At 40.7% G+C, this 17,392-nt stretch overlaps 1 protein-coding gene across 3 annotated transcripts in view; it reads left to right on the top strand.

The window, feature by feature from the left end:
* Nucleotides 1–17,392, top strand: part of Ttc3 (tetratricopeptide repeat domain 3) — a 101,880-nt gene that overhangs the window by 4,365 nt on the left and 80,123 nt on the right. For all 3 annotated transcript variants that reach the window (XM_013352631.2, XM_013352630.2, XM_026786485.1), the window contains exons 2-9: nt 8,213–8,367; nt 8,690–8,732; nt 9,132–9,282; nt 9,691–9,778; nt 11,969–12,022; nt 13,150–13,270; nt 15,324–15,409; nt 16,868–16,962. In XM_013352631.2, the coding sequence (XP_013208085.2) occupies nt 8,213–8,367; nt 8,690–8,732; nt 9,132–9,282; nt 9,691–9,778; nt 11,969–12,022; nt 13,150–13,270; nt 15,324–15,409; nt 16,868–16,962 (793 nt within the window). The remainder of the gene's footprint in view (nt 1–8,212; nt 8,368–8,689; nt 8,733–9,131; nt 9,283–9,690; nt 9,779–11,968; nt 12,023–13,149; nt 13,271–15,323; nt 15,410–16,867; nt 16,963–17,392) is intronic.

Below are 17,392 nucleotides of genomic sequence, written 5' to 3'. Positions count from 1 at the left end.
CAGGGTTTCTCTGTGGTTTTGGAGCCTGTCCTGGAACTAGCTCTGTAGACCAGGCTGGTCTCGAACTCACAGAGATCCGTCTGCCTCTGCCTCCTTATTTATTTATTTATTTATTTATTATGTATACAATATTCTGTCTGTGTGTATACCTGAAGGCCAGAAGAGGGCACCGGACCTCATTACAGATGGTTGTAAGCCACCATGTGGTTGCTGGGAATTGACCTTTGGAAGAGCAGGCAATGCTCTTAACCGCTGAGCCATCTCTCCAGCCCCTACAGCATATTTTAAAATACAGATTTTTAACTATCTGCTTTGTATTTTATTTCTCGTATTTTGGAATTCCATTGGTCATTCTGTCATATGCAGTGGTGATATTTATTTTATTTTTTTCCTCTTTCCAGTTATTTTCCTTTTCATGTGTGTGTGTTCGGTGGAAGTGGTTATGGTGTTCATTAAGACATGATTATAGCACACATACAGGTCTCAATCCCAGTTTCAACTAAAGTGTTGCTCTGTTAACAGCATTTGTTAGGATGTTTGTAGGTAACAGTGTCATGTTAGGACAGGCTCTGCCATTTTTTCACATGCTTTTCTGTATTTGTTGAGATTTTGTTTCTTTCTCCAATCCATTACGTGAAATGAATTACAAATTACATTTAAAAATATTTTTATTTGTAAAATTGTTTTGCTTGCATGTATGTCTTCTGTACCACTTGCATGCCTGGTGCCCACAGAGACCAGCAGAGGGTATCGGATCCCCTAGAACTGGAGTTACAGGCAGTTATGAGCGCTGGGCAGTGAATCCAGGTCCTCAGCAAGAGTAGCCAGTGGTTACCCTGCTGAGCTGTCTCTCTGGGCCTCCAAATTATGGACTTTAATTTTTTATTTATTTTTTGTTTCTGGAAATAGATCCAATTGGCCTTAAGATTTCCTTTTTAATGTACTGCTGGACTGAATTTGATAATGATTTATTTAGGATTTTGCACCTTTCTATAAACAGACCCCTCCCCAATTTTTGAGACAGCGTCTGACTATCTAGCCTTGGCTGGCCTAGAACCCAAGTAGTCCAGGCCAGACTGTTCTCAAACTCACAGAGATCCACTTGCTTCTGCTTCCTAAGTGCTAGGAGCAAAAGTGTGCTCCCACACTCGGCTGCTCATTTTTCTTTTTCGACTGATTGATTTTTGGTATTAAGGTTACAACAGTCTACCAAGTGAGTTACTGAGTAGTTAATTTGGATTGGAGACATCGGTTTCTTAAATTTTGATGGAGCTTTCTTACAGAATGGCGTAAGTATATTCTTTCTGTGTGTGCACATTTAGCCGCAGTTAATTGTGATAGATTGTTCGTGTTTTCTATTTCTTTCAGTTCCCTCTTGGTAGTTTCAGAAATGTGTTCATCAAATTTTAAGTTTATTAGCATAAAATTCATGGCATGTTAATTACTGAATTTTTTTTTTTTGCTTTGCACGTTCTGCCTTTATTTCTCTCTTCACATTTTGAATATTATTTATCCTGCCTCCCCCCCCCCTTTTATCTTTTGGTCATTTTGTAGCCTAGGCTGTCCTGGAACTCAAGGAGTCCAGGCTAGCTTCAGACACAGGATAATCTTACTGCCTCAGCTCCCGAGGTGCGGATTACTGGCCTGAGGCACCAGAACTGACTCTGTTCCTGACTAGTCTTGCCACAGGTTGATCTACTTTATTACTTTCTGCGGAGAAGTAATTTATCTTCGACTTTCATTTCTTAACTATATTGTCAGAATGTGGCCTGTATTTTACCTATGTGAAAACAGTCCTTACTCATGTCTTACTGCCTTGTTTATATAGAATTTAATAATTGTTTATGAATAATTTTAATGTTTCATGTGTATGTGTGAAGTCTGCATTCTATAGTTGTTACATATCTATTAGATACAGAGATTAGAAATTGCGTTGTTCAGTCTTTACTAGTTTTTGTTCATCCTACTTACTACCCCAGACTTTCCATGTCTCTTTAGTGTGCCCAACTTGAGTCAAGCTGAGCAGGGTCGTCTTTACCTGCTCATTTGACATTGCTGATACTTACTTGGCTTAAGTTACTGGATAGTAGTTAGGAGACTGAGCATATCATATAATCCAGGGCTTGTTTACAGTCCCAGCCGTTTTTCTTTTCTTTCTTTTTTTTTTTTTTGCTTTTTCGAGACAGGGTTTCTCTGTGGTTTTGGAGCCTGTCCTGGAACTAGCTCTGTAGACCAGGCTGGTCTCGAACTCACAGAGATCCGTCTGCCTCTGCCTCCTGAGTGCTGGGATTAAAGGCGTGCGCCACCACCGCCCGGCCCAGCCATTTTTCTTGTGTGTGCTGAGACTCCTTTATTAGATGTGTGCAAGCTTGGTTTCATAGTGAATTGAACCTGTGCCCTATCGTTGTCCATCCTTAAATTTGCTTTAGAGTCTCTCTTTTGGTAGTAATTACCCAGAATATCCTTTTTTTCTACTTTATTTTAGATTCCTTATAGTTTATATGTTTCTTATAGAGAGTATAATTTTGGATTTTTCTTTTTTAGCTCATCAGACAAAATTTCTTTTAATTGTTAGGTTTAAAAATTCCTGTATAGTTCAAATATGTTGATTAGTAGTCAACTCTTTTTTATCTAAAATTATTTTATTCTTGAGTTAGAGAAGTTATTTTGATATATTGAAGGTTCTTGCATCTTTTTTTCTGTTAGTATAGCAAAGATGTGTAGGTTTTTTTTGCCTGTTTTATTTCTTTTTTTTTGAAGAAAATATTTTACTTTAGCTACATTTGATTGTCTCTGGGAGTGTCTCATTTTACTTCTGAGTTTAAATACACCACTTGTATCACTTAGGGTTCTCTAAAGGGGCAGAACAGAACAGAGAGAAAACAAGTCTGTGTGTGTGTGTGTGTGTGTGTGTGTGTTTTAAAGAGTGGCTTGCAGGCTTGGTCCAGGTAGCCCAACCATGGCTGTCTCCCAGGAGAAAGGGTCTACGTGGGAATTGCAAAGGTCTAAGTTCTAACACCAGCTGAGGAATGCCTCAGCAAGAGGAGAGGTAAGCCTAGGGTGAGGGCCAGCAGGCAAAAGCCAAGGCCACCAGAAGATGTGGTCCAGATTTAGGATGGGTCTTCCCACCTCATATGATTCAATCAGGAAAATACCCCACAGATGGCTCAGATGCCTGGGGCTTAATTAATCCAGGCGTAGTTGAGTTTAGAACCAAGATTAGCCGTCACTTTTTAAAAAGAGATTAATTTATTATGTATAGTGTTCTGCTTTGCGTGTACACCTGCATTCCAGAAGAGGGCACCAGATCTCATCACAGATGGTTGTGAGCCGCCAGGTTGTTGCTGGTCCTTTGAAAGAGCAGCCAGTGCTCTTAACCTGAGCCATCTCTCCATCCCTAACCATCACTTTGTAAAAAAAAAAAATTAAGTATTTTTTTACATGCCTGTGCTTGTGTGAATATGTGCCACATATGTTCCCAAGTGCCTCTGGAGGCTGGAACAGGGCATTCGATCCTCTGGCCTGGCATTCCATTTAACTGATGTGGATGCTGGGAACTGAACTCTGGTCCTCTGGAAAAGCAAGAAAGTGCTCTTAACCACTGAGCCATCCTTTTCTAGCTCCTACTTTTTAAATGAACAGTTTTGATACATGGTCTGTCTTCATTCTGAATTTTGCCTTTCATTAGATCTAGAAGACTGTATTATTTAAATAACATCTGATTTCTATCTGTTTTTCTGAAGTTTTAACTGACATATGTGTGTATTCATGGGTCACTTTCCAAACTCATATTTCTCGACTTTCCGTTTCTCCTAGGTGTTAGATAGTTTGCATGAGTTTATCTTCTGTTTAACCGGTTTTCCCTTTAACTGTGCTAGTCATATGTGTGTGTATATACATATATTTTTTTAAATTTTATTTTAACACCCAGCTACCGACTAGCAGTCATCTAGCTGTATTGCATTCGTTGAGACGGGGTCCTACTATGTGTCTCGGGTTAACCTTGGACTTGTAACCTCCCATCTCTCCCTCTTGAGTTGCTGAGATTATGGGCATGTACCGCCATTTCTGGCTTATTTTATTTTTAAAAGTTCTGTGTGGTTTCTTTTCAGTCATACGTAGTCATTCTTTTAGTCTCATGTTTGTGTTCATTTTTAAGTTGTAGCTGTTCTGTATTTGGCTGTCTGTCTGGATTTGGGGTGGGGTTCTGACATTGCTTGCTTGCTTCTGTTGTCTCTCATGATGGCTTGCTCATCCTTGCGGATGATGGCTGGTTATGAACAGTGTGATTCATCTTTGTGAGGATTTTGAATCTAACTTGAGAGTACTTTCTTTCTGAAAGTATTGTAGTAGTTTTGGCTGGGAATCGGAGAGATTACCTGGAGTCACTTCCAAGTTAGACGTTGGGCTCCTGGTGCCACTGCCGCTAGCTCTCAGAAGTCAGTTTTAACTTGAAGTTTGTTGCCTTTGGAGGGAGAGGGCAGCTTTAAATGTTTTCCTCTGTCTATGAACAGACAAAACTTTTTTTTTTTTTTTTAAATCTCCCAGACCTAAGGGCACACAACCTTAATCCCAGAATTTAGGAGGCAGAGATAGGTGGATCTCTGTGAGTTCAAGGGCATATTGGTCTGGTCTACATAGTGAGTTCCAAGTTCGGTAGGGCTGCAATAGTGAGACCCTGTCTCAAAACTAAACTTGTGTTCCACTTTTTCACTCCATTCGTAGAGTTCTTTAGTATAATATTTAGTGTAGTTGTAATAAAATCCTTCATTTTAATACTTAACTGTGGTAGTTTTACTTTGTATTAGAAAAAATTTTCCTCAAATAGGATTTCTTAGTAAAGATTTTATATTAAAACAAGTTTAAAATTAAGCAATAGGTTAAGTTGTTCTAAAGGAAAACAGTAACTCTAAAATGTGTTAAGTTTGTTACAGTTCATCCTCTGGATCGTAGTGATGTTACAGTTAAACCTATGATGTTCGCTACTTCCAGGGATGTGAGCATGGTCCTCTAAGCTTACAGAGAAGAGGTGAGCTTGGGGTGACCAGGAAGTGCTTCCTGAACTGAATGGAGCTAGTGGGCATTATTGTGGTTGCCGAATAAAGTTGCTAAGGAGTGACCAGCAGCCAAGTGCGACTGAGTAGGCCATGTGTCCTGGGGTGAGGAGACAGGAGCAGGAGTGGGGTGAAACCAGGCCTTGTCCTGCATATTGTAGGGAAGAGTGCTATCTGATGGTAAGGCTAAGTGGGCTTAGCAGAGAGATGATAGGCTCAGCTCAGGGTGCTGAGGTGAAGGCAAGCCACCAGTGAGGACGTGTGGAGTTCATTCAGATGGTTTTGTTTGTTTTTGGACTTCCTGAATCTGAAGGTCTTATGAGACGTTTGATTAAGATCTGGTAGCAGTTGACACGGATGCTCCAGAAGTTGAGAGATGTGGCCCAGCCTGGAAAGACTGGGGAATCTTAGCTTTTAGAAACTTAGAATCCGGTGTTTCCTATAGTACCAGCTGAGCTGACTTAAATGGCACATGGAAAAACACCTGAAAGGCTTTAATAATAATTTAATGTGTGTGAAAAACTTGTATATCAAGCCTGTGATATCACAGACACTATTGTCTAGGCCGAGTAAACTCTGAGAGGGGAATACTAAGTAGAAACACGTGCAGTAAATGGGAATGGCGAACCTGGAGAAGATGCAGACTGTGGAGGTCATTAAGTGCTGTTGGCCGTGGGTGTGGTGGATGAGGTCACTCAGACAGTAAGATGAGAAGAGAAGAGAGTTGACATTTGGGTGGTGGGAAAGGAGAAGAAGAGCCCATGAAGGAGACTGAGGAAGAGCAGCCAGACGAATAGGAGGAGAACCAGAAGATGGTCTCTGGAGTCCGTGAGAAGCATTCTCAGGAGGAGGAAGTGGTCCGCTCTGTCAAGTAAGTTGTAAGCTGAAGAGTGCTCTTTGGACTTAGCTATTAAGGTAGACTGGTTAGCTGACATCATCTAAGAACAGATTTTAAACATTCATCTCCAATGTCTGTTAGTAATAGCTAGTGTTCATTGTCTTTCTTAACATGCCTGGTAACGTGAAAGCACTTCACACGTATTAGCTGGTTAGTCAGGAACATAGTATGGTACCCACACTTGCTGTGTGAAGAAGCCGAAACACAGAAAAGTTAAGGAACTTGCCCAAGACCACACACCCAGGAACGGGAGCGTCCGTGTTCCAGTCCAGTCAGTGTGGCTCCAGAGTTCATGCTCTTACCACTTTGCCACATTGACTCTCCAGTTAAACAAAATGGAACATTAGAAACCTACACCAGCATCGTAATCCCAGTGCAGTTGCTGCTGTGTGCTCTCACGAGATCTGCTGGACGTGAATGACTAGCATCATGTCAGAGGGGTTTGAGTCTGCCTGTTGTGTCTACACCATGGTGGTGATCTGTGTTATGACAGTTCTTGTCTCTTCCTGTATGTATAGTAAAAAAAACTTGTGAACTTAAAAGTATGCGTTTCTGAGGATAACACATTCCATATTATGTGCCTAATTTCGGGTGCTATGGTGTCTTTATTTCTCACAGCTATTGTGTAAATTCTTTAAACTCTGAAAGTCTTGTTCATGCAGAACAGGTAACCTCAGGTGTTACAATTGACCATTTTATTGTAGAGAGTCATTAATGACCTTACTAAAAGAGTTTCCTTCAAATGATGGAAATGGAACAAAACTAGGAAAACCATAAGGAGCGAAAATGGAGGACTCGGTAGGGAAAGGCAGAAAATTTCTTGGTTAGGTTGAAGAATGGGAGGCAATGGGGGAAAAGGCAGTTGAAATGGTTGCTGGTGTGATCAAGAGTTGATCAGAGTGAGGGTTTAAAACTGGCTCAGGCAGTTGATGCTGGTCTGAGAAGTGGTCCTGGCAAACAGGAGGCCCGTGAGGTGGCAGTCTCGTGGGTGTTAGCCGAGAAGGTGTCATCAGATAGCCTAGTATGGCTGGGGCGGTGGACTGGGAAGGGAAGACTGACGGCCATGTTCTCGGTAAGGAAAAGTAGCTGTAGTTACTGTATGAGGAGCTCGTCAGGCCAGAGGGCTGGGTTTGAATCTTTCCTCACCTGGTGACCTGGAGCAAATTACTGAATTTTACTGACGGGTAGAGATGGTGACATGCGTCCACTTTGAAAGTCTCTGTGAGGATGTGAGACGTCGCCTAGAGCACTTGGTGCAGAGTATGGTGTGTAATGTGTCTAATTATTGAGGAAGCTTGTTCTTCACTTTTGATATTGTGAGGTTCTCACAAATAAACTGAACGTACGGCTTGATTGAAGAAATAGGTGTGTGTTCCACCGGTGACGGTCTGCCTAAAGACGAACTTGACCTAACAGCAGTGGGGTTCGAAGAGACCACAGGGTGTTAGGAGGTGCTGGTAGAGAAGGAAGAGCTGGAAGGAATGGAATGCTGTGTTTGCACGGATTGCGTTTGCAGGGTATCGTAGCTCTAGACGGGAAAATCCTTGCCATCGGACTTTCCTTAGGGGGAAGCAGCCTGAAACTTCAGACTGGTTTTCCTCCTCCTCGCTTGCAGTCTGGCAGCAAGGCTGTGCTTGTAGTATCTGAGAGAGTAGTGAGCAAGGATTCGCAGGGTGGCAGGTCTGGGTGCGGCGTGGAGAGCAGTGTCAGTGAACCACTCCAGCTTTGTGCTCTGTCCAGGAGGAGACTTAGGGAGAGATGAATAGGAATAGGGACGTACGAGCAGCTGACAGGAAGTGGTTTCTCAGTGGAGTCAGGATGGTTGAGGATGTAGCAGTTTGCATGCTGTGAAATGGTGTATTTTAGGGTATGCCATGTAGTGGGTAGGGCGGTACACGGTAGGAGAATGTCTTTTCTACATTTGGCAAACACTATTTAAAGGTGAAGTTTGCTAGGCACATACAGGGTGAGATGCCCTTAGTTATCTTCTACTCAAGGGAGACATGGACACTACAAGTTCAGAGTAGAGCTGATGAATATGTGAGCCTAAAGAAAAGAAGAAATAGATGAAGCTGTTTGGAAAAAGTCCAGGGGAAAAGAAGAACTTATTAGGGATGAGACTCTTAGAGACTCAGTTCTGATTGGGGGTGTGTCCTTAGGATACAGGCCCCAAATGTTTTCCTGGTATACCGTAGGGAAAGCTGCTGGTGCTCGTGTTGCCTGGAGCGCCGGTTGACTGGGATGTGTGTTGTCTCCATAGGACTGTGCACTATGGACGATTTTGATGAGGGAGACTTCAGTTTGGCAGATGACGTCTTATTGGAAGGTTGCCTTTACGAGGATGACTGTATCTGTGCTCCCGACTTTACCACTGACGATTATGTCCGGGTGACTGAGCTCTACTATGACCGAGTGGTAAGTAGGTGTGTTAGCTCTGTGTCCCAAAGGCTTTCTACTTGAGAGGGGCTTCTGTGGCATGTGAGGATGGGCAGGAAGGTACACAGGCCTCTGAGGAGTGGTCTCAGGAGGGAAGGGAAGTGGCCGCTCGAGAAGGGCATGATGCAGAGTGGAGGTAAGCAGCAGTTGTTTTTACTGGAGATTGGCCAAGCTCCTCAGGAGATGCTGTAGGGACAGAGTCAGCAGACCCCACGAATGCCCAAGAGGAGTGGAGGAACCACAGGTCATACATACTTTCACATTTTACCAGATAAAAATCAGAATAATTTTCTTCTTTTAGGGTATGCAATATAAAGATTATGCCCAAAGTGAGAAAAATTTAGGTGAGTATATTAACACTTTAATGCTAATTGTTGGAGACTGTAAAGGGAGGTCATCCATCCAGTCACAGTGACATAACAATTGATCTTTTAGGATGTGTTTTTAGCTTGATTTGGTGACATAGGCCTGCAATCCCAGCACTTGGGAAGGAGGCTGAGGCAAAGGCATTGGAAGTTCAAGGCCAGCTTTGATCAACATAACAAGACGCAAGTCTCAGACTAGAAGCTATAATCTTTCTGTTAAGCTAGAATTCAGCCAATAATTATTTATTCTTAATATCTAATAGATTGAATATTTTAGTCCTTTAGTTTTTGCTTTTTTATACCTATTTACCTTTTTCCCTACTAACAGTATTGATTCATTTGAAAATACTAATTTTAAACTTTTTAATTTTAATTAAGAATATGACATCTGCAATATGTGGTGTAGTAAGCCACTTTCTATCCTGCAAGATTACTGTGACACCATTAAGCTATATATCTTCTGGCCACTTCTTTTTCATCATCAACACAGTTCTATAATATCAAGATTGCATCCCTGTGTGGAAGCCACGTAAGTTCCTATACAATAATAATTTTAAAAACTATGATAGCTCATTGTTCAGTACTTAGGAATACGAAGTACAGTGGGAGACTGGTGCCCATAGAAAAAGTAAAAACTTGGGATTTGAATATAAATGAATGATTATAGCATTTTAATGAATTACCTGAATAGTAATAGATTGCAAACTTGAAGCTGCATAAAACATTAATAAACTTATTTATAAATACCAATGTTAGAGGAGAGAGGACAAGATAATGTTTTGTTTGTTGAACACTTGATGTATTGTTACCTGGAGTAAAGAAAAAGAACTTTCCACACAGTTTAAATAGAACCATAAATACAAAGTTCATATAAATGTAACATTCAGTAAATAAGTACATTTGGGATCCTAATCTTTAAAAACAATTGTCTTTAAAGCCGTTCTCGCGCTGCTGAGCTAAGTTTGAAGAAATTACAGCATCTTGAGTTGATGGAAGACATTGTGGATTTGGCAAAGAAAGTTGCAGTAAGTGGTAGAATGGGGTTCCCACCCTTAGACTGTAAATGAATAGGAGATGGGGTGCTCAGTGGGGAAGGGTGCTTGCTGTGTGGACATGGGCCTGAATGTGGGTCTTAGCATCTGTATAAAAATGTGACCTGTAACCTCTGCACTGGGTCAGCGGGTGGAGACGAGGGTCATTGGGCCTGCTGACCACCAGCCTACTCCAGGGTCAGTGAGAGGGTCATTGGGCCTGCCGGCCACCAGCCTACTCCAGGGTCAGTGAGAGGGTCATTGGGTCTGCCGGCCACCAGCCTACTCCAGGGTCAGTGAGAGGCCATTTCAAAGGTGGAAGATGATAGAGCAGACCATCTGGTGTCCTCCTGGCTTCCACCTGTATGCATGTATATGTGCATACGTGTATACATCACCACACGCATGCTCATGGAGCAGACATACATGCACTATTCTGTGTTCTTCCACATACATAAAAGGAAAAAAAAGATGAGGAAACACAAGAATGTAAATACATAGTGTTTGTTCTACAGTTCGAGTTTATAGCAGTTAGCAAGACATGGCTTTATATTTTGTGTCCATGGACTTGCTCAGTATTGAAGTGATAAGGCTGATGTACTGGATCCATGTGCCCCAGTGGCTATCAGGATTGTGCCCATAAGGCATAGAAGCTGGAACTCATCATAAGTGAATGTGAGCCTGGGTGTGAAGCCTCCGTCACGGACTCTGGAACTAATGGTGATCTTTTGACGTGAGCCCTATGTTGACAGGTCATTTCTATGTGGGGACTGTCAGGAAAGACTGAGGTGGCGTTCTGTGCTGGGCTGGCTTACAGTTTTTGGTACTTTCCTAGTTGAAGCTTACGTTTGGAAGAAGGGTGTTTTCTGCTAAAATCAGTTGTAATAACATATAGCTGGTGTACATACCTTTATTATTAGTTTGGGTGTGATGAACTTCAAAAATTTGTACATTTTATGTTATATATACATACAATTTTTTCGAGACAACGTTTCTCTATGTAACCTCCCTGACTGTCCTGGAACTTACTCTGTAGACCAGGCTGGCCTCAAACTCAACAGAGATTCACCTGTCTCTGCCCCGAGTGCTGGGATTAAAGGCGTGTACCCCTTCCGCCTGTCTTACAGTATAATTTTTTTAAACTAGAACTGTATGGAATACTATTTCTGGTTTGCATCAGGATGCTAAAGGGGCAAATTCACCACGCCAGTGTTTGTGACAAGTACACTGTCATGTATGTAGAGCACTGTAGTCAGACATCACTTAGTGAGGGGGCCCTTCTGAGGGCCAGGTCCTTAGCTAGTTTCCCTATTGACTGAATCTCATAGACTGTATTTAACACTGAGCAAGATAATAGTGGCCAGCCTCTCAAAATAAATAAGAGGCAGAATTACATGATTGTGTGAGACTGCTGCCAGGACAGTGTGGCATGCTGTTTAGCCGTAATCTCCTTTAATAAGTAGCATGAATGCTCTAAAATAATTGTAAAAATTGTAGTTAATACCCAACCTAGTAACATGGCTGTTTATCATTGCTAAGTACTGTATTCTGTGTTTGATTATGCATGCTAGTCTTATGCAGCTGATAGTGCAGGAAGTTTCACTTACACATGAACACAGACTCATGAGTATGCACTGCGGAGTGACCTTTGCAGGAAGTGATAAACTCTCAGGTTTGGTGCAGTTGCAGGGAGCATTTGTTCTGTCTGTGATTCCCTGTCTGTGATTCCCTGTTAATTCAGATGCCACTGTGAACTCATGACTTTTCCTAAAATGTAGGTTTGGTTTGGGTTCACTGGAAATTGAGATCTGAGGCTAGGAGGAGGGCTCAGTGGGAAGTACTTTTATGCAAGCGTGAGGACGAAGTTTATATCCTCAGCACTAATGTAAGTAAATGCTGGGAAGGCGTGGTGGCCAGCTTGTATTCTTAGTAGCTTTAGAGGGCAGAGACTGGATCACCAGAGCAAGCTGGCTAGCTAGATCAATGAACAGTGAGCTCTGGGTTCCTTCCCTGTGTAAGGTGGAGAGAGATCAAGGACAGCATATATTGTCAGCTTCTGGCCCCCACACGCACACATACACACATATACACGTGTGCACACATGCTATCCTCCCGAAAAAGAACTCAAATAAAATATGCAGAATAAAGAAAAATGTGTGGTTTTTGTTCTTTTTTATTTTGCAGAATGATTCATTCCTTATTGAAGGCTTACTAAGAATTGGTTATAAAATAGAAAATGTAAGTGTTAAAAGAAATGAGAACCCAGAACACTCATTGCAAATGGATGATAGTCTCGTTGCATGTTTCCCAGTTAATGACTCCTTGTACCCAGCCGTTTACATGTAGCTTTTGGTAATACCAATTTCTGTATGTTGTAAAAATAGTCTTATTTTACAGATTTGCCACTTTCTGCCACATACATATACATATATATATATAGAGAGAGAGAGAGAATAATTTTAAGTCTTTCACAAGTTATTCACTTTGTCTTTAGATTATTTGCCTCATATGTATTTCTCCAATTAAATTAAGTCCTTGGTATGAGGTGTGTTTGTTTTGTTTTGATAATTGCTATACCTATATACGTTCAGACACAAATATAAGTCTATCTGTAATGTCCTGGAGACAGAAATGCCTTTATAATTCCTTCAGGTATGAATATAAGTCTATCTGTAATGTCCTGGAGACAGGATTGCCTATATTGGTTTTTTTTTTTTTTTTTTTTTCGAGACAAGGTTTCTCTATGGTTTTGGAGCCTGTCCTGGAACTAGCTCTTGTAGACCAGGCTGGTCTCGAACTCACAGAGATCCGCCTGCCTCTGCCTCCCGAGTGCTGGGATTAAAGGCGTGCGCCACCACCGCCTGGCTGCCTATATTGTTCTTTAAGCCCAATACTGACATTAGCAATTCAGCTATTTAATTCCTGAAGTGATTTCAGATTCTCAGATAGTATATTCTTGTGAACTTCTGAGAGCGCCATTGCACGGATGGCCCATCTTCCCGCCATGTGCTTATGTCAGTCTTTGCTACAGATGCTGTGGCCCTGTTCTGAACCCGGATCTGTTGCTCGAGATCTTGTGCTCAAGATAGGTCCCTAGTTGACATGTGACCTGAGAGTCCTCTGCCTTCATGTTACTGATTTCTCCTGCTGCCTCAGCATCCATGTCTGTAACCATGGCAGAAACATTCTTGACCTGCAAGCTTGGCCTAAGGGAGTCCAGCTATTCTACATTGCATGACGGATAATGAAATACATGTACAAGATGTTTATCAGTGCTCTGAAATACTGTAGGAGGTGAACTCATAATACTGCATAAATTTAGAATTAATGTCCACATCCCCTTCTTCATTCCTCTTTTGAAACAGAAAATCTTGGCAATGGAAGAAGCTTTAAATTGGATAAAATACACAGGTGATTTAACAATTCTACCTAAATTAGGATCAGTTGACTGTTGCTGGCCCATGCTAAGTGTTTTCTTTACTGAATGTAAGTATAAGTGCTTTAAATGTTGAGCCTGGCTTAAAGACTATTATTTGGGAAGATGGGGTGTGTGTGTACATAGATGGTACTTGATTTTATCCTAGGAGTAGTTAAACAGTGTTTTTGTTCTGGTATAATGCTCAAACAAGAGAATTTCAACACTGCGGTTAGTTTATTCTCTATTTCTTGTCTCACTGATTTTGTGGCATTATACTCTTAGAGCTACTACCTTGTGGATGTCGTGTTATTATATATAATACCCCAAAGACAGAACCACAGCTGGGGTTCTCGTGTCTTCATCAGAGGAACTGCAACTCCTATCTTGATTTCCATGTTCCTGCTGCGTCCACTCCCCTGTGATGTGAGGCGGAACTGCCTCGCACTTTCAGCGGTGCTTTCCTGTAAGCTCTTGACTGAGCAGTGTTTGTGACAGTCTAGCTGTGTGGTAGATGACGAGCAGACAGTTGTCCCTCCACTGAGAAGAGTGTGTACGTCAACTGGTGTAGGTGCTATAAGTAAATAGAACTTTGGGCTCCATTGTTGACACTGGGGTGTCCTTCACCCAGAGTGTTTAGAGCTTTCTCATCGCGTTGCTGAGGACCTGTAATCACAGGGATGGAGCAACGCAGCTGCTTATCATGTCTTGTGCACCAGTGTGGACTCATTACTGATTCTGTTTCCTGTTCTGCAAGGTGGTGTAGTTGTTCTTGTTTTCAGTAGTAAAGTCAGAATTTGAGGGTTAAGTTAGTGTTTCTCAACCCATGGGTTGCGATCCCTTTGAGGTCAAATGGCTCTTTCGCAGGGTTGCCTATGACGATCTGAGTATCAGATATTTACATTATCATATCATATAACAGCAAATTTACAGTTATGTGTAGCAACAGAAATAGTTTTACAATTGAGGTCACCACAACATGAGCTGTATTAAGGGGTCTCCGTGTCAGGAATGTTGAGAGCCGCTGGGTTCGTGGTTTTCCTCACTGCTAGAATCTAGAGGAAGACTCACTCAAGTTCTCTGAAATCAGAACAGCACAGGCTTCTTTCTAGAACTCAGCTCTGTCTCTTAATACTGTGGTTGGCGAACATCCCAGATCTTGTTTGAATCTTAAGTGTTAAAAATTTATTTCATCTTGGAAGTTAATGATTGGTTAGATAGAAGCTTACTATAATTTTGGTGTAGTAAATTTTTAAATCAGATTTTTAAAATCCTTTTTCTATCATAGCTTAAAGTGCAGAAAATGAGGTTTGATAACCTGTGCTCACAAAGTTTATTGCATTTTTGTTTACTAAGTTTTTTTATTAGAATAGTATTTCAGATAATTTCTCACTAACTTTTCTGTGAAGTCAAATATTAAATAAAGCTTCTTATACTTTCACTATACGAAGTACAATTGAGAAAATAGTTATTCTCTTTTTTTTATGAATCAGTACTGGAAATTTATTACTTAGAGGAGAGAGAGGGAGGGGAGAGAGTAGGGAAAGGAGAAAGAGAGAAAGTGAGAGGAGAGAAGTGGGGAGACATACGTGCTCCAAGAGAGGGCAGTAAGAGAGATTCAGTTTTTCTCATTTTTGTTCATACATTTTTATTGGACATTGTATCTTGCACATTGAAAGTACTTGATACTGTTGTTGAATTGGCTTTGGTAATTATGAGCCCTAATCACACAGTATGTTATGAAGGAAGGAAGAATATTATTCCAGTAATAATGTAATAATAAAAATTTAATTGCTAGAAATAAAAACAAATTTTATTCACAAAAGCAGTGAGTGGTTTTCTGGGTTTGTTTTTTTGTCATATAAGATAAATGTGTTAGTTGATTGCTGTATCACTGAACTACATTCCTGGCCCCAACTTTTTATTCTTTAAATATTTTATATACATATACATACATATATATGTGTATATATATATGAGATTACAAAAACATACAAACTATTTAAAACGTTTAATAATAAGTGAACATAATAGAGTTACTGATTTAACTCAAGAATTAGAATACCATGAACACCCAGTTTAAAACTAATGCTCTCTCTCACTTTCTCCCGACACAAATCTCAGATAAGTACCATATCACTAAAGTCGTAACTGAGAATTGCAACTTGCTTGAGGAATTTAGAAGGAACAGTTGCATGCATTGTGTGAAGGTAAGGACACTTACCTGTAAATGTATTTTAAGAATCGTCTGTTAAAACTTTCAATAGGCATGAAAAATAAAACCGTAGAAAGTAAAATAATGGCCCTACTTTAAAGTAACATGCTTAAGGGAAAATGTTAAGGAATTTTGATTTAGAATATTTTTTAAGAAGAAATATCTTAATCAAAATTTTCTAATGATTTAAAAATTAAATTTTTCACTCAGGCATGTAATCCATTGAGGAATACGATTTCTTTAGTAATATCCTTATCGAAATGTAAGCTATGTGTCACAGTTCACTCAGAGGAAGGACTGACTCCTAACTCAATTTTAAAGAAAATTTATGTTTAATGTTCTATAGAATTTTACAGTTAAATCCACTGCTAATAATCTCCATAAATTAAAAAATATTAGTAACTGAAGTAAAAAAAATTAGTTATATATGTAGTATCTTTGATATACATTCTTGTTAACTTGTGATATTATACTTAGCAGTTAGTCAGCATTGCCTGTGAGTCAATGACTTACATAATACATTAAAATATCAAGGGTTATTGGATAATACTACATTCACTAGTAACCGAAAGCTATAGTTTTACCATGCGTCTCATTTTAGACCACTGTACCTTACAGATAAATTTTATTTAAAAGTGGACCTATTATAAAACACTATACACAACAGAAAATTGTGTTATTATTATTTATAATTCGTTGGCTTTAGCTTCAGGTCTCAAGGGAGTAAGGTGGAAAGACAGAGGAGGACACCATGCTTGTACCCTCCTCCACATGTCTACACACAGTGCCACACACACACACACACTCTGATGGTAACATATATATAACTGTCCTTTCTAGATTCCCTCCTCTAGCCTTTGCATGCTTGCACATGGGCATGTGCATGCATACCTCCCAACATACATGCACAGACACATACACTGCACACAAGATAACAATCATGTGCTCAGCCGGGCGGTGGTGGCGCACGCCTTTAATCCCAGCACTCGGGAGGCAGAGGCAGGCGGATCTCTGTGAGTTCGAGGCTAGCCTGATCTACAAAGGGAGTTCCAGGACAGGCTCCAAAGCCACAGAGAAACCCTGTCTCGAAAAACCAAAAAAAAAAAAAATATGCAAAAAAAAAAAATCATGTGCTCTTCTCTCTGGAGTCCTTGTAATACCCAGCACAATGTGAGCTGAGTGTGTTAGTCACATTTTAGGGGCGGTGACAAAAAACTACAAGTTTAATTCATTTTTTTTGTCTGTGCTAGGTTGCAACTGCTGTTGTAGAAACCATGGATATGATTTCAATACTAATTGGATATATCAAAATAGTAGAGACTACATTCTTATTTTCTATATAAATAGCCCTCTGGTACTCCAATAGTAAGGAACCAAGATCCACTTCTGGGTATTGGGGTCTTGATTGTCTCTGGAGCTAACTGATGGCTCTTCTTTTACTTTGGTTTCTCAGCAAGGAGAACTCATGAAAATGAGAGGAAATGAAGAGTTTTCCAAACAAAGATTTGATCTAGCTGTTATTTTTTACACCAGAGCCATTGAATATAGGTAAGAGCAAAGCAGAAGATAAACCCTTCACGTGGTGATCCTGGTAGAATGTTAGGAGAATTATAGAGACTCTTCCATTTGCCGTGCAGTGTGGTTTGCTCACTGTGGTGTCTGCAGTGCTGGCAGCCTGACTGCTCCAGCAGGTACCAGGCAGGCCAGGAAGACACTACTCTTTCCACAGACTCAATAGAGTCCTCTCTTCTGTCTTGTCTTCCTTTTGTATCAACTGTTCCTTCTACCCATAGCTGATTGTCAGGAGAGCGTGTTTGTTCCTCATGTTTAGGATGCTCCCTTCTAGGAGGCTTTGCTTTCTTGGGGGAACTTTTTGCTTGCTTGTTTGTTTGTTTTTGAGAAAGCTTTCTTTGCATAGCCTTGGCTGTCCAGGAGTTTACTCTTGGGCCAGGCTGATCTTTTTGTTTGTTTGTTTGTT

This window comes from Microtus ochrogaster, chromosome 2, assembly GCF_000317375.1.
Source record: "Microtus ochrogaster isolate Prairie Vole_2 chromosome 2, MicOch1.0, whole genome shotgun sequence".
Lineage (NCBI taxonomy): Eukaryota > Metazoa > Chordata > Mammalia > Rodentia > Cricetidae > Microtus > Microtus ochrogaster.
Note: the sequence above shows the minus strand (reverse complement) of the source record. Positions and strands in the feature narration are given on the sequence as shown.